General features: G+C 49.0%; 1 protein-coding gene across 9 annotated transcripts in view; it reads right to left on the minus strand.

Annotated features, from left to right (window-relative positions):
• AGAP1 (ArfGAP with GTPase domain, ankyrin repeat and PH domain 1) overlaps nucleotides 1-24418 on the minus strand; it is a 571803-nt gene that overhangs the window by 65323 nt on the left and 482062 nt on the right. For 5 of the 9 annotated variants that reach the window (XM_018040840.1, XM_018040832.1, XM_018040825.1 and 2 more), the window contains 2 exons: nucleotides 15754-15828; nucleotides 519-673 (listed from right to left, as the gene is read on the minus strand). In XM_018040840.1, the coding sequence (XP_017896329.1) occupies nucleotides 519-673; nucleotides 15754-15828 (230 nt within the window). The remainder of the gene's footprint in view (nucleotides 1-518; nucleotides 674-15753; nucleotides 15829-24418) is intronic. The other 4 variants (XM_018040856.1, XM_018040848.1, XM_018040855.1 and 1 more) reach the window with 1 other exon arrangement.

The raw sequence follows: 24418 nt of genomic DNA on the forward strand, positions 1-24418 counted from the left end.
ATGCATGCTCTTTTCATCGAAGACAGTACCAAGGGACAGTTTCCTAACTCAACATGGATTTGAATTGGGGGGGGGGGGGCGGGTGGCGTTTGTGAGAATGGAACAGGGCTTCTTTTTAAACCAGCACTTCTTTTCCTGAGGGTATTCTGCCTAAAAACAACAAAAACGGATATGGACACATAAGCCACGAGAATACAAAAGATTCTATCCTCTGCAATCAAAGGTCGCTACTTCACATTTGGGATGACTTTGAGAGAGCAAAAGATTTAGAACAGGGTACTCTGCCATGCGCTTGAGCTAAGACACGAATATGTGATACAGGACACGCATCAACACAGTGTTGCATTATCTCCTTGATCATTTCCCTTTCTGCTTGGAAAGTGTGAAGGTTTCGGGCCCACCTCGGCCTCACAGGATGCACCCCGGCCCCCGCCCCCGTCTGTTTCCCTTTCAGGATCAGTGGCTCCTGGTTTCTAGGGGTGGGGTGGGGGCCTGGGGGAGGCTGCTCCGGGCCTTACCTTGTTCTTGCTGCTCTCACACGACTGCAAGCTGGCGAGGATTTGGCTCTCAATGGCCTGGACCCACGCGTCTCGTTCCTCATATGTGGTGGCTTCAAAGTGCCACGTCTGGCCAGTGAGGGACACAATGATAAACTCAAAGTTTTCCTCTTGCTCTGAAACAGAGAAGAGTGGTGGGGATGAAGACTTTAGCTTTCATGAGACTGAGGCCCCTCTGCCAAGTCCCCGGTCATGAAAGGGCCTTCGGGTTCAATCACACCTGCATGGGGCCTCGGGCACACACAGGACCGGCCGCCCCGCCGCGGAGATCTGAACCCGCACACCTCCACACACTCCGGATTCGGTTCCTAAAGCCAGCGTGGCTTAGCTGGGTTTCAATCAATGCTCAGGGGAGGAGGAAAAAGGAAAACCAGCGTGTGATGTCAGTGCCTCTGTGCTGGGCACAGATGAAGCGACTCGGGGATATTGTATTGTGACTGGTGTTCTTGATATCATAAGTCGGTGCCGGGCTCTGAAATTGACAGCGGGCTGAAAATCAAGTGAACCCTGCTCGTCTCAGGGTGCAATTTAATTTCTTTATAAGCACCTGGCCCCGATCCACAGATACCACCAGAGCAAAGAGGGAGGCCTCGAGGGCGCCTGTCATTTTAGGGCAGAAGACTAGTTTCGGTGGGGAGACTCAGGCTGAAGAGCGAGCACGATACCAGGTGATCTGAAGGGGCACCTCGTGGACCAGGAAGAGGGGCCTCGATGTTCAAATTCCTGCCCCGCCACCTGGCACGCGGGAGTCTGGACGAGTTCTCTACATTTCCTCACCCTCACAATGGGGGCGACCCACCTTCTTCAGCGCATTTTCCACCAGCTAAATGATATGCACAACTCAGGCCCACAACGGTCTGGGCCACGGGATGCCCCCCACGGCGCCGGTGCACGTCTCTGCCCTCATCTACCCTCCTGCCTCGAACACAAAGCAAAAGGCAGAGGAGGCGCCGTGTGCAGCCTGCACAGCCAGCTGCAGGGAACCGTGCAGATGTCTGCACGTGGGCTTCCAGGCACCACGTCTCAGACAAAGCAGTAGCGTCCCATCGCTGGCTGCTGGACGGCATGGTGCCACCATCTCCCGGGAGGGCGGTCGTTATCCATAATGCAAACGACCCAGTGCCCACCTGGCGGGCTGCTGCTCCAGTCTGTTGCCTCTGACACCCACACGTGGCCATTCTTTCTGCTCACGTCTGACAAACCTCCGTCTGCCACACGCCTGGCTCCTTCAGCCTGTGTCCTCATGGCCTCTGACCTCTGACCTCCGAGGGATCCCTACTGTCCAGGCTGGCCCCGCCCCTTCTCAGGGCCCCACCCCTTCTCAAGGCCCTGCCTCACTGGGAGCCCATCAGCTTCTGACACGAGGATGCTCGCTCGGCCTCCGAAGCACCTGCAGGCCTCTCTCCACCTCCCCTTTGGTCTCTCAGAAGAGAGGCAGCTCTTACTCCTGTGACTGAGAGACCCTCTCACCCGACCTCACTGATCCCAGGCAGGTGGGGACCAAACGCTCATGTCTGTGTCGGCTACACCATACCTGGGGCTGGGGGACCGCTTCCGTAGACAAACACCAATTGCCACAGAAACAGAGCCACGCTGCCTTTTCACGGAGTCTTTATGTATTCTGATGGCAACCCTATCATGTTCTACTCAGCATCAGCATCGCTGCTCTTTCAGAGTTTAACCTGCTGGTGGGGGAGGCCTCAGTCCGTAGATCCTGCTCTGAACAGCTGCTGAAGGTGGTTTAGGGCCTCCCCCGGTCATGCTTCTCGGACAAGAGGACCCACGACCCCCATCAGCTTCTCACATGTCTGTGACCCTCCCTCCCGGCAACTGTTCAGAGATCCTGTGACGAGGGTGCTTTGTGGCGGCGTGGAAAAGTGCTGGCACAAAAGGAGCAGGTTGCAGGCCCGCCCCCCAAAAGGGGCCAAATTGGACATCAGGTGGAGCAGACCCAGGACAGCTCAGTGAAGGGGCTGAACAAGAGGGTCCATGAAGCGGGAGGGGAAGGGCGGCTGGGATGCAACCGGACATCTGGAGCTGGGAGAACTCTCTTCCAAGAGCCAGAGTGGAATCAAGATATTTTCATATAAAAACGGAAAGAGCCGGTGACTGAGCGCCCTTCCCGAAAGGAGCTGTAGAATTCTGAAGATTCTACAAAGGTTTGAGCCAGACGGGTTGGTGAGCAAATGCACAGATGCATATGTGGATATAGCTAAACAAAAATTATACCAGATGCGAATTCTCTTATCATGTCTAATTTGGGGAAAGTACCCAATTCTAGAGAAATTAAAGTGGAGATGGGGACCCAAGAGTGAAAATGCCCTAAGATTTTGCACTGTTACCCAGGAGAGTTAAGGACTAACTTTAGACCTTGGTAAATTAGACACACATGAGAAAATCCCAGGGTTCACCTCTATGAGAAAAGAGGTAGTATGTATGACTCCCTAACAAAGAAGATGGAAATTTAAAATATTAAAATCTTTTATCAAACTAGGAATAGAAGGGAATCCTCTTTCCATGGACAAAGAGTAGCTATGCAAACCCAAAGAACATTATTCTTAAGGATGAAATGTTAGAAGTAATCATCTCACATCAGTTAAAGGAAACCCCAAGGAATCTACAAATGACGAGAAATAATACTTGCAGTTAGTAAATGGGCAAGATAGAGGACCAATATAATGAAGCATTCATTGCATTTCTGTATACAAGGATCTAACAGAAATCGCATTTAGAGGTACCTGTTTATAAATTCATTTCTTTTCACCTGTGAGGGGAGGGAAGGGGAGATACAAAGAAATGTGAATGAGCCAAACAGTTCCCTAAAAGTCACACTACGGAGGGTGACTTGGGACCTGTCGTCATGGTAACTGGTGGGAAAGAGAGGCTCTCACACCGCATTTAAGGGGATGAATTAACTCAAGAGCATGAGTGGCCAGAGAGGTTTCACTCATCTCTGGAAGAAGAAACCCTGGGTGGTCCACTAGTGATAATGTAACACCAGAAAGGCTCAAAAGAGCAAACGGAAGCAGGGCGTCCCGTGGCCCGAGCCTGGTTGACAGCAGCTCATGAGAAAAGGCTGGGACTGGAAAGGTGAGCCGCAGGAACATGCCTGGATGATCCTGGAAAGCAAAGCCACGTTTCACGTCATAATTGAGAACCCACTGTGCAAACACCCCAACTTGATTCATCTGACACAGTGTCCTTTTGAGAGGGGGCATTCAGTGGGGTGACTGTCAAGCCAGAAAGGCACACAGTTAATTATATGAACCATGAACACAGGAATCAGAACCCACAGTCCCAATACTTGGGTGACTGAGAGAGCCTCAGCCATAAGCGGCAGTGGCCGTGACCGTCCATGAGCGCGTTGTGTCTCTAGGGTACGAAGCGTGTTCTCGGGCCCTGAGCTCTCAGCCACAGGCAGGTATGAGTCGGGACTTGGGGTCAAGGCGTTTCACTCCAGAGTAGCTCACTAGGCACTGAAACACTGACCAGATGCTCTTATGTGAATTTTTTCTTGTTTTAACAGAATGGCTTGGCCTCGTCCTGGAGAGGCAAGGGGACGTGCCTTTAAGTCTTGTCCATGCGGGATCAGGCCACAGCTCTGGAATAAAGACGCCTTGGGTGGTGCCTGTGTTACTGGGATGGCCTCTCCCCAGTGGGCCATGCTCAGGGGCTCCTTGCTGAGCTGTGGATGCAGACATCTGGGCGACCTGGAGGACGGGGCCCAACTCAGCATGGAGAAGATGGGAAGGAGGATGGGATGGACCACCCCTGTGCCATCTCAGTGCAGCAGCAGCCCAGCCTTCTTTTGGATTTCAGGCCCTGGTGAAGATGTCTTTATACTGAGCCGGTCAGCTAAGCGACCTCACTTCCTGAGGAAGGGGTTAAATCTGTGCACGGAGTTTAGTTTCAATCACTCTATGCCAGCAGCATCCATGGACCTCAAGCTTATGCTGATGGCTTCGTGTTTCCCTGGATACTGCTGGTATGTGGCTGTTTTTCTTTTTGAGGGAGGTTAATATGTTGAAAGTTGCTCAGTCGTGTCTAACTCTTCACGATCCCGTGGACTGCAGCCAGCCAGGCTCCTCTGTCCATGGAATTCTCCAGGCCAGAGTACTGGAGTGGGTAGCCAATTCCTTCTCCAGGGGATCTTCCCGACCCAGGGATTGAACCGGGGTCTCCTGCCTTGCAGGTGGATTCTTTACCAGCTGAGCCGCCATAGAAGCGCAGTATGCTGACTTCCCTGATGGGGCAGGGGTAAAGAATCCACCGGCCAATGCAGGAGGTGTGGGTTCAATCCCTGGGTCGGGAAGGTGCCCCGGAGAAAGAAATGGCAACAACCCACTCCAGTATTCTTGCCTGGGAAATCCCACGGACAGAGGAGCCTGGCGGGCTGCAGTCCATGAGGTCGCAGTGGGTCGGACACGACTTAGTGACTAAACAACAACAATAATGTGTTAACACTTACAGATACAGTTAGAGTTTTCAGAACTGAATTATATCTGCATTATGACTTTCCTTTGCCTCCCAAGATTTAAAAAAAAGTAAGAAAAAGGATTATAGAACAGTTACATTTTAAATCATGCTACATATGACTTTCATGAAGGGATGCTTGTTTCTTTGTGGTGAATCTACCACGTGGAATAATAAATATGAAAATAATACTATTGGGCTCCACGTTTGTGTCAGGAACCACACTAGGACTTTCTCGGCATCATCTCATTTACTCTGATTACTTTCTTCTCTCAAGGTGGCCAGCACTGCTTTGTTTCTTAAGAACAAACAAACATTAAAAAAAATTTCTCCTAGGGTATTCAGTGGGAGGTGGAGGGGTCTCCCTACTTCCAAGTGAATTTTTCTGTTATTTTTCCCTCACTCTTGATATTAGAACTTTTAAAGGTAATTTTCCCAGAAACTTCTAGTCACTAGTGTTATATTTCTCTTTTTTCGTGTTTTAAAATTATTATTATATTTAAATTTTGGGGCTGCACTGCTTGGCATGCGGGGTCCCAGTTCTCCCCTACCCACGCTGGGATCGAACCTGTGTCCTCGTCTTGGGAGGCCGAAGTCTCAACCGCTGGACCACCAGGGAATTCCCAGTGTCTCATTTCTTTTTAACTCGTCACCTCTGGAGAATGCTGGGGACACGTGGCTGTGGATGTGGCAGTCATCAGCTGGGGACGTGCCAGCTGCCATCTTCTTACACATCCTGCTCCGGAGCCAGCGATCGGTCCACACGGGGAGGAGGGACGCGCCCACAGACACCAGGACGGTCAGAGCCGGGGATGCTCGTGGTCACTCTGGTCTGTGCTAGTGGGGGACACGTCAACCAACTGCTCTTATCCAACTCGGGGCAAAAGAACTCCTTCCTTCTCACCTGGGACCTGACAAGATGCAGCCCACGGTTATCCACGGGCCGGAGACCCTCTGCTATCGAGGCTGCTACCTGTGGACAGGTGAGAACGCTGCCGGCCAGCAGACGAAAGCAGGAGTGGGATGGACCCAATGCCTGCCAAGTCCCCGGGTCCCTGCAGCCGGCTCCAGCCACCTGTCCTACAATTGGTTTGGACAAGCTAATCCATTCTCCTCCCTCCCTTTTTTTCCCCTGCCTAAATCCATTTAAATTTCCATCACTTCCAAACCCAGTCCTGATGAGTCCAGTGGAGAAAAGATCTGTTCCTAATGGGAGCCCCTGAGCTGCTGTCAGCATCTTCTTAGGTCAACACGTGGTAGACCTCTAGAGTTACTCCTGGCTTGTATTTCCATACCATGCAGCTGACACTCATTAAGTAAACAGTAGATCTAGGGACCTAAATACTAAATATTACCCCTGCATCCGTGTGGACAGAACATTCACAAGCTCCTCCCCACATTGAAACAGGACTTCTATCAGATGACACAGCCCTATTCCAACCACCAGTGGACCAGAAGGACCCCCTCACATCCCTGAAGTGACTCTGGGATGCTATTTTAGTATTTGCAACCACATAAAAAAAAATAAAAATAAAAATAATTGGCGGTGAGAGGCCAGTGAGTCAGAAAGAGCACTCCTCTCCAACGTCACCCTCATTTAAAAAGGTGAAGAATGAGAAGGCTGGTTCTCAGTGGCTGCGTTTCAAGCGTCTTCGTGTCATTACTACAAACCGCCTCTTCGTGACCATTACAGCGGCTTATATTTAATTCATTTTGTAAATATAGAATTCAGCCTGTAGAAATTCCTGACGACATCTAAGGGACAGGCTGTCTCGCAGCCTTAGATACACAGGTGATCATGAAAATTCAACCCCCTGGTCCCCTGGTGGTGAAAACAAACAAACAAAAAAATCAAAGCCCGCCACACCCTGAGCCCGAAAAGAAAGAACGGTGTTGTCTCACAGTGTGACATTCCAGGGCTTAGCGCTTTCATAAAGTTCTGTGATTAGGCTCACAGGGATTTAAACAGCTTTCCGTGTTTAACGGTTAGCTGTGGAAAGTCCACTATAATACTATTTTAGCACCATGAACCTGTCGAAACCAACCTGCCCAATTATTCCAAACGACATTAATAACACCGGATATTACACTAATTGTGTCCAGTTTCTATGCAGACGAGGCCCCGTGGGGCTCATTTCACCTCCTTAGGGGCAAGCAACTCAGCCATCAGACTGATTTCACAAGAAATCCCTCCTCATTACACAAGTCCGGGCTGTCAAACTTTTTTTTTTTTTAAAGGTTAATGGGCCAATCAGTCATCAATTATTTTTGCGGAATCTTAGCAGGCAAAGGGTTAAAGGGCTAAAGGCAGCTGCAACTGATTTCCACTTGGAGGTTGTTTTCAACAGGGTGCACCTGGCGAGCATGCCTTTTGGGGAGTGGGTGGGTGAAAGGCGAGACGGACGGAAGCGCGACTCCTGTTTCGAGGGGCGGGAGATCCATCTCGAGCTGCCCACTAGGAGAACGAGGGCCCTGTGCCTCTGCAGAGGCCGAGAGGGTCCGGACCCTCTTGCTGGTCGGATGCACAGTGGCTTAGGCGGGCCTGCGAGATGCACGTGTGCTGTGTATGGTGATGCTGAATAGATCAGTTTCTCTTCTGCATTTGCAGGACTCAAGGTGTCTGCAGACATCACTCATTCCACGTTCTTCACTGGCCAGGTGAGGAATCTGGTCCGTGTTCCCCAGCTCCCCTACAAACCTGGAACCAAGACCCCGATGTCCCTTTCTGTGCATGAGGCTAAACGTCCTACTGAATATAGTTAACGGCAAATACATGATGAAAACCTGCTATTTTAATGGTGCAGAGTTGACAGCATCCAGGATGGAGGGACCATGTGTCCACCGGTAGAGGTGGCCAAAGAGTCGAGGTGCCACCAACTCCAGAGGCTTTTTGACGGACACCCTTTCAAAGTGCCCTGACCACCGGGTAGCCAAGGCTCGTGCGGAAACTGCCGTCCTCTGTGCTTGTGACGTCTGTTGTCAGAATTGGGACTTCCGTGTTAGGGTTCAGCACAGTACCCTGATGACTGTGTTAACAGCAAGGCAAACCCCTGGTCAGGCACTTTTTCTCCTGAACAGATTTTGCAATGGGATTCTCCCTGCTCCTTCCTCCTTTTAACTTTCTGTACTATGTTGGGGGTAGAGCCGATCAGCAACGTTGTGAGAGCTGCTGGTGCGCAGCAGAGGGACCCAGCCGTACACATCTCCCTGTTTCTGCCTGAACCTCTGCATTGTCTTTCCTTTGCATCCTTCAGGTTTTGGGCTCCCACTTTTGGGGTTCTCTCTCCCAGAATGCCCTTCTCCCTTCCTGCCCTGCCATGTCCTAACCAGGAGCCTTGAGCTGCCCACTTTGCCCAGCTGGTCTCGGCTCTGTGGTCCAAGAAGGAACGGGACGGACTATGATGACAAAGGCGTGCTGTGCCTTCCTTTCTTTTGCCAGGAAAAGACCTTCATCACTAACCCCAAACAGCCTGATGGAGGCTCAGAATCGCTCCCAGTCCAGTTCCCCAGGCTGTGTTGTTCGGTCGCTCAGTCGTGTCCGACTCTCTGTGACCCCAAGGACTGCAGCGCACCAGGCTTCCCTGTGCTTCCCTACCTGCCGGAGTTTGCTCAAACGTGTGTCCATCGAGTCAGTGATGCCATCCAACCAGCTCATCCTCTGTCATCCCCTTCTCTCCCTGCCTTCAATCTTTCCCAGCATCAGGGTCTTTTTCAATGAGTCAGCTCTTTGCATCAGGTGGCCAAAGTACTCGAAGCTTCAGTTTCAGCATCAGTCATTCCAATGAATACTCAGAGTTGATTTCCTTTAGGGTGGACTGGTTGGATCTCCTTGCTGTCCAAGGGACTCTCAAGAGTCTGCTCCAGCACCATAATTCAAAAACATCAGTTCTTCTGTGCTCAGCCTTCTTTATGGTCCAACTCTCACATCCGTATGTGACTACTGGAAAAGCTGTAGCTTTGACTATATGGACCTTTGTCAGCAAAATTCTCTGGGTGCCATTATTATTCATCTAAGTTGGAAACCAAGATGGAACGCATTTGCTAGTCTGCCCCCTTCCTAGGTCCCCCACAATCTGTACCCTTGAAGTCTACGCCAGGCTTGGTCAAACACAGCCTCAAGCTTTCATGCTAATTTTGAGGAATTCGACAATTTGTAAAACAGTTCAATACTTTTGCTTTCAAAGCGTATATTCAATAAGCATATGGTTTAGATATTTTACCCAATTATGATGAAAACGACCCAGGTTTAAGAGTTTAGCCCAAACCCACCATAACATTGAAAGTCAGTTTCTATTTATTTTCAGTTTTTTGTAAGAAAAGATAAATGTGAAGAATACGGTGTCTGGGACTGTGCAGACCCAAGACCTATAGCAAAAAAAAAGTAGTTAAAAAAATGTCCTCTTCCACTTGAGAAGCTGTTCATTTTAAACAAAAAGGAAAAAAAAATCACTAGTCTTTCTAGACACGCACTGGCCATGGTCCTCAGGTAAATATTTCTGCAAGCTCTCGGCTTGGTAAATGTGTTTGTTTAGCCCAGAGTCTGACTGAAGTGTTGTGCTGTGGCTTAATTTAGGACAAGAGCAGAATTCATGTCGTGAAAAAGCGAGACCCCAGAGGGAGGTCACAGAGTTAGGACTGTTTACTGCTCCGCGTTATCACAGGAAGATCCTCATGAAACACAGAGAAGGTTTTGATTTTCCCAACACATTAGACAGACGTGCGAGGGCAGCCGGAGAGCCAGGCCACGAGACAGCTGTTGCTCTCGGAACCGTCGGGGGCCACGCACGACTTCTAAATTACAGTGAGTGATTGGATCCCCAAATGAAACCATCTCAGGAGGCAGAAGGTGGCTGTGTTAATGCGCTGCCTGGTACTGGCTCAGGCCCAGGTACCCCGGGAATACTCAAGGCCCCAGCTTCCAGTTTACAAACAGGGAACCCAGAGACCCCCGTTGTCATTTACCTGGTTACTAAGCAATGCTCCATACACTGCTACTAAGCAATACGCTTACCATTTGCTACTCATTCTAACTTACATTCATCACTTTTCAGAGGTCCTCTGCTCTCCCAATCTACTGGGACATGGGGCCCAGGACCCTTCCTCTGACCAGAGCCCAGGGTGAGATCAAGGACACTCTGAAGGGCAGGTTCCAGAACCTTCCACGCCGCCCCCGCCTCTAGCTCTTCTCTCCCGGCTGTAGCTCAGCACAGGGATGATTATCTATTTCATCTTTTCTTTGAAATGCTGAGGGCTGGAAAAAGCTGGCAATCTTGCTGCTCTCCCCAGAAAGTCAAATCCTGGAGCAAGCTCCCGTGAAAAGGGTTTCCTAAATCGGGACTTATCTGCATGAGATCTTGGCCATTCGTGGCTGCAGAGGGCTGGCTTTGGCTGATCCTGCCCTGTACAGATCCACGGGCCTAAAACGCCTGTGCTTCAGGCAGTGTGTTCCCAGAGAGGGTTTCTGTGATGTCGGCCTTTACGTCAGCTTCCCAGCAGCCAGCGGGTACCCAGTTCCAGTCAGGGCTTCGTCTGCCTCTCCCAACTTCTTCAGCTGTCCTTTGGCACAGGTTTTACGGTCTCCATTTTGGAGAAAGCAAGCTAAGCAGAGAGGAGAGGCCCAGCAACCCCAGGCACTCACGAAGCGGGGGCGCAGCAGAGCTGGGGTTGGGCGCAGGCACCTTGGACTCAAGAGCCCGGTTTCTCCATCTGATGGGTCTTTGGAGGACGAGGGTACAGTGGAACTGGGAGAGGCAGGGAAACGCGTCTGGGAAAAAGAAGCTTGACTTTTAAAAACCCCCTCTTACGCGTCCAGGGGCAATACTTCCTGCTGCATCTCCGCTCCCTGCTACGTAGGTGGTGCTCAATCTTCTGGCTTTTCCTTGAGGGCATCCGTGGCATCTCTGCCACTAGGAGCAGTGGAAGCGGTGAGCGCGGGCGCCGTGTTACCTGTCTCTGGACACATGACCTCACTGTCCCCACTTGACAGATGGGGAAACCGAGGTGCAGAGAGCACGTGGGGATGGCCCCAGCTTTGAGTGAAGAAGTGGGGATGCGAGAACTGGACCAGGGCTAGTTGTTTAAGATACTTCTGTGGTTTCTGATCAGGAACGAGGCTTTGACGACAAGTATGTGAGTGACTTACGGCGAAGAAGAGCCTGGCTGTAGCGTGGAAGGCAGCCTCAGATGGTGGCCCCATCCAGGTCAGCACACACACGGGGCTTGGGGAAGGCTGCTGGGGCACAGGGGTTGCTGGCCACAGGACAGCATGCCAGGAAATCTGAGTCCTCAGCCCGGGGGCCCATCACGGCTCCGGACCCCCGAATCCAACGTGGCCTCAGTCTCCTCTAAGGCTCCAGGCCACCAGAGCCTGGTTGGAAATTCTCCGTTCTCACCCTGCCTCAGGGTCTCTGTGACCCTCCCTGGGCTGACTGTCAGCCTGACCCTCCATCTGCCTGGGGTCCAGCTCTGGGCACCTGCACCGTCCGTGGGATCTCAACAGGCGGGAGCCCCTGAATATCACCTGTAACTGAACTGGACGTGGATGAGGCGGGCATCTCAGATCTGTGCCTGAGGACTCCAGAGAGTGGAGAGGACATCACAGAGTTAGGCCGGCCACAGACTGGCCTGCTCTGTCTGCTCCTAGCAGAGGGACACTCTTGGCCATCCACTGGAGGAAGGGGGTGTAAGTATGACTGGGGCCTGAGGGACCACCAGAATGAGACTCATGTTTCTCCACAATGGGGCCTGTGTGGAACCACGGTGCCTGGAAGCTTCTAGTTCCCCCATCTGGCCTTTGCGCTGTGGCCAAGGACCCCAGACAGGCATCACGTGCCTGCCTCTGGGTCAAGTTCCAGATCCACAGACAGAGAGTCTACACCAGGGCTGAGCTGGCACTTCGGGCTGTACTGAAGCCCACTGGTAGTCGACTGACATGGCCTGTCCCATGCATATGGCGTGGGTGGGCCTGGCACCCCTGGAAATGCTCCTTGTTCCACGATACATTGCTTCTCTACCCATTTACACTTCACCCTGTGCCTTCTTCTGTAGGAGCAGGGAGAGCTGAAAACCCCCAGTAGAGTCCATGGTCGGCCCACTGCACAGTGGGTGATGGTCCGACCCACCCCAGCGGTGCAGGTAATGTGAGGACTGAGGACACGCACACGGATTCCGCGTCCTCCCGCAGGGGTGATGCTGCTCACAGACCACGCAGCCGGCTGCCTGGCCACGCGTCCACTTCTGCTCAGGTCCCTCTGCTTCCAGAAACATGTTTCCCTTGGAGTTGAACATTCTCAAGTCCAGCCTCACCCACCGGACTTCAGATACGTTTTCCCCTTGGCTTAATAGGCAGCTACGAAGTGAAGAATCGTATCACAAACCTTCCATCCAACCTCGCACGCAGGTTTCCGAGATGGGAAAATTAAAAGTTGCATTCTTGTTGAAGGAACTTAAATTTCACCAACTTTGGGAAAGAACTGAGCTTTTACAAAGTAAACGGAGGTTTAAAAATTAGGGCAATATAATACATAAACGAGGTTTCCAGCTTGGTTTCAGAGATAATTAGCCCCAGTGGACAGAAAAGAAAGTGGAAGAGAACATATTTTTGTTTGTTTTCTAATCCTGTCCATGTGTGTCCCTAATTAGCTCTGTTTAATTTATTTTCATCCACTCCCGACATTCATCCTTGACTCTTTCCACGAGAACCCAGGAGAAGGGTCATGGAGCTGAGAGATCCGGGCACATGGCCTGTCTCTGGAAGATGCCAGCTCCCGGTCCTGCAGAAAACCGTCTGACTTGTTTAAACTCCCACCTGCAACGAAGTACCTACCTGGCAGCGAAGATTCAATGAGGAGACCGTGGCCCTGGGGCCAGAAGAATAAATATGCGCGAGAAAGGGTCTGGAGTGAGATCGTCAGGTTCATTTATTGGTCTTGCCTGTCTGTCACCAGCCCGAGTCCTGGGGTGAGCTGCACCATGTCTGAGTTGTTCTCTCTGGGACTGGATGGAGGGGTGTGGACAAGCTCCTTGGACAGGGCCTGCTCACCACCCCCGAAACTCAAGTTCTAACTCCCTCTACAGGAAACTCTGGTATCAACAGTATTTTGTGGATACCTCTGAACAAATTGGAGAAGGCAATGGCACCCCACTCCAGTGTTCTTGCCTGGAGGATCCCAGGGATGGGGAAGCCTGGTAGGCTGTAGTCTGCGGGGGTCTCGAAGAGTCGGACACGACTGAGCAACTTCACCTTCACTTTTCACTTTCATGCACTGGAGAAGGAAATGGCAACCTACTCCAGTGTTCTTGCCTGGAGGATCCCAGGGATGGGGGAGCCTGGTGGGCTGCCGTCTATGGAGTCGCACAGAGTTGGACATGACTGAGGCGACTTAGCAGCAGCAGCTGAACAAATTACTCAAGTGAACCAGTTTAAAAAATATTCCATTCAGGATATCTTTAGGGGAACACTCAAGGACTCAGGTTATCACAAAAGTTAGAATGTCTGAAACATGACTTTCCATGAAGGGTCAATTTATAGACAGAAAATAGGCGGTGATACCATATAGCAAAAGATGAGAAATCAGAAAGGCGTTCTGGTATTTTCATATAGTTACACGAATTCAGTACTATCATCCTGAAAGCTGTATGACGTGAGACTTGGTACATACAGATAACAGTCTCGAAAGAAACCCAAAGTAAATGAAGAACGGTCATGTCGCTTAGCTGAAGATACACAGATGTAATCGCGTGCTGAACAGAAATGCAGTGTGACAGAGAACTGGACACTATTTACTCCAGCAGCTTCAGGACTGCCTAGAGTATTGGCAGTTGACGGGACCCTGAGTGCACTGCACTGCTGCCGTATTGACAGATTTCAGAGCACAGAGAGCATCATCGTCCCACCCCACCCAGGAGTGCTGGGCAGGGCAAACTTTGCAGGTTACCTGGTTGGTCAAGGCTGAGAAGTTCCCACTTCTGCAAACTGTCATACCTGTCGTGAGACACTTCCCTGTCAGTGTCTCCTGGAAGACCCCATCAGCAAGTCTCGGGGGTGGGAGGACTGTCTGCCTGCCTCCTCCTCCCCCCCAGTTTTGTATACAACCACAGGTAAAACCAGACCTCACAAATATTGCTTAAAGGCTGGAAGTCAAGAAACAAATTTGTTGTGACAAGTGCACACAGGATAGAAAAACATATCTGATAGGGACAGAGGGAAGAGAAATGATTGTGAACCCTGAGTTGAAAAACTAACATTAAAACATAGAGAATGAGGACACTTAATACCCTTTAAAGCCAGCAGAAAATGATACTGCAGGTGACTGTTTCTAAGCTTCTATTATTTTTCTCTCTCATTTTTGTCTCTCTAGAGTGAATGCTTTGAAAGAAAATACCAAGGTGGTAGGGGGTGGGTCAAGCTCCATTGGCACCTTAACAGACAAGAGTTTCCCCTTGAGGAATGAAAAAAAAAAGATTATGATTAAAACAATAGTTCTTTAACAAGCCATCATGAAAGTGTAATTTCGTTTTTCAGACGCCTTTTTTTTTTTTTTTTTTTCCTGGTCGAGAGCTGGGCTTTTGGTTGGTGAGAGAGGAGTAATTGTGAAAGAAAGGAAAAAAGGATGGTGATATAAATCAGCAAAGGTTAATGATCGGGATGTGAAGAGGGGGACTTGTTTACAGAAATAGCGTGCAATTTAAAATTTACAAGAGATTTAATGCCACTGCTTGGCAATCGCTAAAATCAACAGCCCAGAAAACAGTGACATTAAGAAAAATATTACAGTTATAATCATCCCCAAATAAGTCAATTAGTGTTGGTGCACGAGCTTGCGATTACTTGACCCATTTGGCTTGCACTTAAGTGAAAAAGAAAAAAGTCCCCCATATTATACCGAGATCGCTGGATTGTGACCTATTTTGCATCGCACGTATTATACGCCAGCTTCCCTTACAAGGGCTGGGGCTGATAGGGGTGGTTTTCTTTTGCCTGGCATCAAAATAATTCTGACCCTTGACATTTGTAATCATAAAAAAAAGGGCAATTTATAATTGTGTTGTTTCAAATGAAGGTGGGGAGGGGGGGAAATTCAATCTGCTATTATACAAAAGCAATGACGGCTGTCTTCGGTGAAAAAAGCAAGGCAAGTCAATTTGTGAACTTTGGCACCAGACGACCTTTAGAAACACAACAATATACTGAATTTACAAGCGATAGCAGCCCATGCAAATGACCCGGGCCTGGCTGCTTCTGGATTAGAGCTGCAGAGAGCATTACGGAGAATGTTTCCACAAAACAAATTAAGACTGTTACTTAAATGTCACGGCACACTATTGTGTTCGGCTACAGATCATTACACCTGATACTAACACTTTTAAAAACTGTAATAACTTGGGAAATATTACACTGAGTGCCCACACGTAGAAAGGAAAAGAAAAAAAAAAAAGAGGAGAAAATAGGTTTCTGAAGTAATTTAAACATCACTAGTCTAGGACGGCAAGGGAAAGGTCAAAATTTAAGTAAGCTGAAAGGAACATGAATGGTAAAAAAAAAAAAAAAAATCAAACACACAAACAAAAAGATGAAAAGACCACGGGAATGACTCTGCAAACACAATTGGGGTGCATGCGGCTCTGGGCGAATCGCATCTCCATTCCTGCATGGGAGGGAAGGAAGGCGGGAAGGCGGGAAGGCCAGGGTGAGGGGTGCGGAGGGTGGGGGGGGCGGTGTTACCTTCGGTGTTGGTGCTGCTGCTGTAAATATTTCGCAGGCTACCAACACGGTTTAGTTTCCATGCTTTGCGTTTGGCTGCATCCCGAGAGCAGAGAGGGGAGGGGGGAGAAAGAGAGAAAACAAAAAGGAAAAGAAACAAATGAAACGGGGAGAAAAGAAATGTCAAAGGAGCGCGTGACATCACCTCCGACGTGCAGTTCCCGGGAGGCAGGTGGGCGCCAGGAGAGGAGGTTCGTCTCCGGCCAGGCCTCCCTGGGCCCGAAGCGCAGAGGGTCTCGGGCAGGGCAGAGGGAGGCCAGCCAGCATCCTTAGCTTTGCACAGAATCCCGCAAAAGCCCAGACAAGGAAGTTCATGCATCAGCCTCGTCCTGCTGGTTCTACAGCGCTTACTGACAACTGAGCAAAGCCTTGTCCCTGGGGGCTGGTGCATGTGCGTGCTAAGTCGCTTCAGCCATGTCTGACTCTTTGTGACCCCATGGACTGTGGCTCGCCAGGCTCCTCTGTCCATGGGATGCCCCAGGCAAGAAGACTGGAGTGGGTTGCCATTCCCTTCTCCAGGGGATCATCCTGACCCAGGGATTGAACCCGAGTCTCTGCGTCTCCTAGGCTGGCAGACAAGTTCTTTATCGCTAGTGCGTCTTTTGAAGGAGCTACCGAGGCCAGCAGACATAATCCCTTGGATCTGGCAAAACACTGGGTGAGTGTCAAATCAAACAGCTCCTGCGTACACTGCAGACGGTAGGTCTGTAACTCCCAGAGCCATTAAAAAAAAGGAAAAAATGAAGCGTTTTCTCCCCAGATGTATTGTGATCTGGACAGGAACTGGACCAGCTAAACTCGTTCAATGTGCTGCGGCTGATGGTGGTTCCATCTTCCTTCCTACAGGAGGAGGCTCGGGGGCTCTGAACCGAGAGACCCAAAGAGCACACGCCCCCTTAAGCTCTCTGTTCACTGAAAAAAGCATCCAAGAGAAAAAGACAAACACCAAGAGACCCACGGGCAGCCCTGGGTTTGGAAGTGAACCTCAGGATGAGTTCCCCATGGGCAAGGCACGCCCACCGCTCACACTGCGTGTAGTGATGACCTGGGGTGCTAAGCCCCTCTCCTACCTCCCCGAACACTCTTCTCCACACACAGGTCCTCACCTCATCGGCCCCACACCCTCCCACCCCCAACTCAGGAACTAGACACATGGAGCAAACAGGTTGCCTCCCCTCAGCCCTTCAGAGGAGACATACCGTGAAGAGCAAACAGTTAGACAGGGTGGTTCTTGAGAAACAAGTCTTCAGGCTAATGCAGCTGAAGATCCAGCCAGAGACCAGTGTGGACAGACAGGACGGCCACAGTCACCCAAGCTCCCGAGGACGGGGCATGATCGGACCACCCATCTCTTGATTTCCACAGCCCAGAAGAGAAATTTGTTCAGCTTTGCACGAGGCTTTCGTTGGACAGTGAAGTGAGTGAGAGCCGCTCTGTCACGTGCGACTCTCTGCGACCCCATGGACTACACAGTCCAGGGAATTCTCCAGGCCAGAATACTAGAGAGGGTAGCCTTTCCCTTCTCCAGGGGGATCTTCCCAACCCAGGGATTGAACCCAGGTCTCCCACATTGCAGGTGGATTCTTTACCAGCTGAGCTCTCAGGGAGCACTTGTTAATGCAGGTATGAAGTGCTGACCTGGGGAGGCAGGTGTATGTGTTTCCACAAGTATGTCTGAAGCTCACTGCAGAAAGCCAGGCTGACACACTGGGTCACAGATGGACCACAAAGTAAGGCACGCATTGGTCAGGGGCCAGCTTGCTCACCCCAACACACTGCTGGCTTAGGACAGGCTGGCTGGTCTTGCCTGCAGTAGCTTAGGGCCAAAAGACTCAACCTTACACAGCACAGTGCAGGCTGTGGAGTGTCAAGTTCTGAGGGCCACAGAACAAACAGGGAGAGGACCGGGTCTTCACAAGGACGTCCACTGCTGAAGCGAATGCCAAGCAATTTGGTGCACACTGGACTTCCTTGGCGTGACAACGTAAGACATATTTGAGAAACAGTACTCTATAATCAGGACACACGTTTCATGTTAGTGAGAATAAAAACTAGACGTGAGTTAGCTGTCACCTGATTCAAAAGAAGAAAAAGTGAAGCTGTAACAATGACTAAGAAGGACTTTGTGGCTTGAAAACTCAAATTAATAAGAAATGTCTTGGGAGTCTGGGGTTTAGCAGATGCAAACTGCTATATATAGAAGAGTTAAACAGTAAGGTCCTTGTATAGAGAACAGGGAACTCTGCCCAAGATCCTGTAGTAAACCACAATGGAAGAGAATATGAAAAATAATACACATATATGTTGCTGAATCACTTGCTGTACAACTATTAACACAAGATTGTTGTTCAGTCGCTCAGTTGTGTCCAACTCTTTGTGACCCATGGACTGCAGAACACCAGGCTTGCCTGTCCTTCACCGTCTCATGGAGCTTGCCCAAACTCATGTCCGTTGAGTCGGTGATGCCATCCAACCATCTCATCCTCTATCGTCCCCTTCTCCTCCTGCCTTCAGTCTTTCCCAGCATCAGGGTCTTTTCTAACAAGTTGGCTCTTCACATCAGGTAGTCAAAGTACTGGAGCTTCAGCTTCAGCTTCAGTTCTTCTAATGAATATTCAAGATTGATTTCCTTTGTGATTGACTGGTTTGATCTCCTTGCAGTCCAAGGGATTCTCAAGAGTCCTTACATAATATTGTAAGTCAACTACATTTCAACAAAATAAATTTTAAAAAGACAAAAAAAGAAACGTCATCTCTAACCTAGTAAGGTTGAACAAGTCCTTTCTACGGTATATAGGCCCAAATTTAATTTTCCATCAGTGCAGAAGCTTCTCTAATCTCTAGACTTTCAAGGAGTCTTATCTATAAGGTTTTTAACACCATATCTGGCAACAGGGCCTTCAAGTACAACCACTATTACAAAGATCACTTGAGACAAAGGAAACCAGTCATAGTTTTTGAGAGTTCCCTTGGGAAGTGTGCAGGGGATAAATACCAGGTTCCTCAGGCACAGATGGCTTCCCAAGTGGCACAGGGGTAAAAAAAATCACCTGCCAATGCACAAAACGCAAGAGACGCAGGTTCCATCCCTGGGTTGGGAGGATCCCCTGGAGCAGGAAATGGCAACCCACTCCAGTTTTCTTGTGTGGGAAATCCCATGGGCAGAGGAGCCTGGCGGGCTACAGTCCATGGGGTTGTAAAGAGTCAGAGCAACTGAGCACGCATTCATTCACACGCATTCAGCTACAAGTCATATGTTCACAGAATGAAGCGTGTACTTAGTAATCTCAATAGCCCAAGCTCTGGCATCTTGGCCCATGTATCAAAAGTTCCAGAAAGTCACAGCCACAGAAACTGCACTTCTCAGTGGAAAAACTTACCTCGTTCTAAAGCATTTACATATAAATAGGCAGAATCGGGGCTGGGCACCCCTCTGCAAGGAAGCGGAGCTGGTGCAGAAACCTCTCTCCTGCCTGCTTCCCACCTGGCATTTTTCAAACCCCAGCCTCCCATTACTGTGTGGATGGATAAGCAGGAAGGGAACTCGAAGCCTGGTTTTCTATTAACCTATTGATGAAATAATCAATTTTAATGTGTAAAATGTCATGCCTTTTTCTTCCTCCTAAACAAATGGACATTTTCTGGCTGATACAGAGGTCCTGAGACGTGCATTTGTCTCCTGGGGCATTGATTGCTCTAAGTCCACTTGTTTAGAAGCTTCTCAATGAGAAAATACAATCATATTATCATCAATAAAATCTCAGCTTATGTGCAGTGCTGCTGCCTGGATTCACCTTTAAGGAAAGGAGGACGCTGCACCCAACAGACCCAGGAGTGAGGCGACCTGATCCTGCCAGCTGGATGCTGGCTCCATGGACCAGCGCACACCAAGGCCATCATGCTGGCAGCACCCTTTGACCGCAGGCCTTTGGATCAGTCGGTGACTCTTGAGGACTGCATGTGGAGCTAGCTCAAAAGACTAAATTTCCTGGGTAATCTTTATTTTAATTAAATATTTAGTTTTTAGTAGAGTTCTTTGTATATTTTTGCCTCCTCTGTCATAGATTAGGTGACCATAGGTGTGTTGGTTTATCTCTGGGCATTCTCTCCTGTTCCATGGATCTGTATTTCTGTGTTTGTGACAGTACTCAGTGCTCTGTGGGGACCTAAATGGGAAGGAAATCCAAAGAGAGGGAATATATGTATACGCATCGCAGGTTCACTTTGCTGTATAGCACAGACTATCAACACTGTAAAACAACTATAATTTAATAAATATTTTTTAAAAAATTTAGCTTTTAAAAAATACTACGTTGATTAAAACACCTCTGCTCCACCAAAATAAATAAAAATGTTTCAGGAATATAGTTTCATCTTTTTAAACAAAGGTTAACTTACGTTGATTTTCTCATTTCACATAAAACAATTATTTTAATATGAGAACTTCCTGTTACGGGACAAAAAGGCAGCAGGGTATGAGCATTCCATCAGCATTTTCCATTCTGCCCTTCTGCTAACTGGAGAAACAACAGTCTGTTAACCGTGAACTTCCAGATGTTCAAGCTGGTTTTAGAAAAGGCAGAGGAACCAGAGATCAAATAGCCAACATCCGCTGGATGATCGAAAAAGCAAAAGAGTTCCAGAAAAACATCTATTTCTGCTTTCTTGACTATGCCAAAGGCTTTGACTGTGTGGATCACAATAAACTGTGGAAAATTCTGAAAGAGATGGGAATACCAGACCACCTGACCTGCCTCTTGAGAAACCTATATGCAGGTCAGGAAGCAACAGTTAGAACTGGACATGGAACAACAGACTGGTTCCAAATAGGAAAAGGAGTACGTCAAGGCTGTATATTGTCACCCTGCTTATTTAACTTCTATGCAGAGTACACCATGAGAAATGCTGGGCTGGAAGAAACACAAGCTGGAATCAAGATTGCTGGGAGAAATATCAATAACCTCAGTATGCAGATGACACCACCCTTATGGCAGAAAGTGAAGAGGAACTAAAAAGCCTCTTGATGAAAGTGAAAGAGGAGAGTAAAAAAGTCAGCTCAAAGCTCAACATTCAGAAAACGAAGATCATGGCATCTGATCCCATCACTTCATGGGAAATAGATGGGGAAACAGTAGAAACAGTGTCAGACTTTATTTTTTTTTGGCTCCATAATCACTGCAGATGGTGTTTGCAGCCATGAAATTAAAAGATGCTTACTCCTTGGAAGAAAAGTTATGACCAACCTAGACAGCATACTGAAAAGCAGAGATATTACTATTGCCAACAAAGGTCTGTCTAGTCAAGGCTATGGTTTTTCCGGTGGTCATGTATGGATGTGAGAGTTGGACTGTGAAGAAAGCTGAGCGCCGAAGAATTGATGCTTTTGACCTCTGGTGTTGGAGAAGACTCTTGAGAGTCCCTTGGACGGCAAGAAGATCCAACCACTCCACTCTGAAGGAGATCAACCCTGGGATTTCTTTGGAAGGAATGATGCTAAAGCTGAAGCTCCAGTACTTTGGCCACCTCATGTGAAGAGTTGACTCATTGGAAAAGACTCTGATGCTGGGAGGGATTGGGGGCAGGAGGAGAAGGGAATGACCGAGGATGAGATGGCTGGATGGCATCACTGACTCGATGGACGTGAGTCGGAGTGGACTCCGGAAGTTGGTGATGGACAGGGAGGCCTGGTGTGCTGCAATTCATGGGGTTGCAAAGAGTCGGACATGACTCAGTGACTGAACTGAACTGAACTTCTGTGAGCAGTTTCCAGAATGCCTTACGTTCTGCGTGCATGCAAAGTCGCTCAGTTGTACCCAACTCTTTGCAACCAGATGGCACTGTAGCCCACCGGGTTCCTCTGTCCATGGGATTCTCCAGGCAAGAATACTGGAGTGAGTTGCCAGGCCCTCCTCCAGGGGATCTTCTGGGCCTAGGAGCCAAACCTTCAGCTCTTACATCTCGTGCACTGCCAGGCGGGTTCTTTACCACTAGCACCACCTGGGAGCTGAGAATACCTTACCTAACTACTGGAAAGGCACAGTGGTTCAACACCACTGTCTCCAATGTTTGAGAACACACATGCACATTTTAATGGACACAGACTCAACCCATGACATAAAATTCCAGATCTAGTGCAAACCAATGGTCAGTCCCAATGTAGACAGATGGTCTTATCTTTGGCCACTTGACGTGAAAGAGCTGACTCGTTAGAAAAGACCCTGATGCTGGGAAAGACTGGAGGCAGGAAGAGAAGGGTGCAACAGAGGATGAGATGGTTGGATGGCATCACCGACTCAATGGACATGAGTTTAAACAAGCTCGAGCATATACGGTGAAGGACAAAGAAGCCAGGTGTGCTGCAGTCCATGGGGTGGCAAACAGTCGGAACAACAATAACAAATGTAGACGGTGAGATGGGCCACGTATCACTGCAGCCTGCAAATTATTATTTTTCAAAAATTAATTAATGAATTTTTCTTTTATTTTCTTGGCCACGCCACATGGCATGTGGGGATCTTAGTTCCTGGAACCCATGCCTTGTACTGGAAGCACTCTTAACCACTGAACAGCCAGGGAAAGTCCCCAGCCTGCAAATTAAGTGGATCTTTTGGAATCCCAGTCTAGGTCAGCAGAAACGTCAGGGGGCCTGGGAAAGGAAGGCTTTAGCTGGACACTGTAGCATTCTCCCCATAATGGCAACGAAATGTGAACCGTGGACGTGGGTGGAATCCCAGACAGCTGCTGGACTGTTACAACATGAGGAGGCACACGGGGCACACAGCTGAGGGTCGAGAATTAACAGCAGGGTGGGAGGTGAAACTCATCAGGAGTCTGGTTGGAAGGTATTTTCTAAGGATTAAAATTGTGGAAAAGGTAGGTTAAGACATTACAGAGACTTGTGCTCCAAACTGTAAGAAAACAAAAAGTGTACTGCCCTTTGATAACAAGGGTATTGTCACTTCCCCTCAGAACTGACAAACAGCCCTCTTGCGTATGAACACTGAAGGGATTATGAAAACCGACTTTAAAAGGCGATCTTTGAATTACAAGGACAGGAAGAGAGAGGTGACTTTGGTGCAAAGGTTGGTAAGTATTGGAGCATGCGCACTGGGGGTGTCACGTGACCCTGCCCCTCCAGAGCACAGACCTGATGGTGTCCACATCCTCGGCTGACCGATTTTCTGGGCGAGCGGGCTGCCAGCCTGATGGGTGGGTGGCCACGACCCAGCTCGCCCAGGTCCTGACGGCTGGCCACCCCAGCCGCACATCTGAAGAAGGAAAGCTGGCATAAAGTCTAATGCACAGAACATCCCTCTGCAGTGTCTGAGCGCTACACACGATGAGTTTTGTGCACTGCACACTCAACTCCTTATAATTACTAACAGGCAGTCACCACCTTTTCAGAGGAGACAGAAAAGGAAAACGTGCAAATGACGGCTTTTGACTAAGTCAGAGGAGCTGGAATCACTTAGAGTTAACGACTCCCAGTTATTACACACCTCTTTACTTTTGGACGCTACAGCTTTTCATCCAAGTTCCCCATGATGATCATAAGGACTTAAATTTTTCGTTTAAAGGAAAATTCATTTTGTTTCTCTAAAAAAAAAAATAAATAAAACTTTTTTTTTTTTAACTACAGCATATGAACACCTGAGAACAAATCACAGAGCAAAATTCCAACATAAGAAACCCTTCGACTAGCTCTCTCTAAGCGGAATAAACATATTCCGTGGTCTGTTGGCATACTCAAACAAGCAGGGTTTTATCCTAAACTCTTCCTCCGTCATTCCACCAGGAGACCACAGACTTATATTAATGTCACGCTGGTCTCCTTCTGACAGCACTCTTTGTTGATTAGATAAATATTCCTCAGATAGCTGATTTAAAAATGAGGCAGCCAGGAGCGGAGAGTCCGAGCCCTGCCAGCCATATTGGATGCTCAAGTGTGCATGAGTTACATCCCTGGCGTGAACGGCGCGGAGCTGGGGAAGCGCAGGCTGCAGCCCTCAGAATCAATTATGAGAACTAATAGGGTCTCTTTAGCCCGGCGCAGGAAGGGGCTGGGTTGACAAGGGTGTGCCACTCGTCTCTGAAGACTGCCTTGTCTCAGCACGAGACAAATAACCCTCTCTCTTCCTACCGGGGAGTGGAAACTTGTGCCTCTTGGAGAAGCCAAATGATAACCGTGTTCTATAGCACGGCTCCCTGTCCTCCTCGGACGGGCATTTATTTACTTGTAGAGACGCCACCGGTGTAAATGCCACTGGTGCCGGGGAACTGCCTGGGCTCCTCGGAGCATTGCAGCCGGGCCGCGGCACCGGGATGCTGGATAAAGACGGTCCCCCAGAAACCTCTGCAGGCGGGGTCAGATGCCGCTGCGGTTTTGTGTCTCTTCCACTTTAGCGCGCCCGGTGCTCCGTGATCTTTTGTCGGAGCAATTTCATTGTGAGGTTAGAGATTGGAGATTTCTTTTGTGCCGGCATCTGAACATTCATGTGCCCAACAAGACTGGGTAAATGTTCTGTTCTTTTGTAAAAAAAAAATAAATAAAAAAAGGCAGTGGGCTTTTTTTTTTCCTCCCATAAGATGCAACCCTGAAGATTCTTCCACTATGTGAACTTACTAC

Source organism: Capra hircus, chromosome 3, assembly GCF_001704415.2.
Source record: "Capra hircus breed San Clemente chromosome 3, ASM170441v1, whole genome shotgun sequence".
Lineage (NCBI taxonomy): Eukaryota > Metazoa > Chordata > Mammalia > Artiodactyla > Bovidae > Capra > Capra hircus.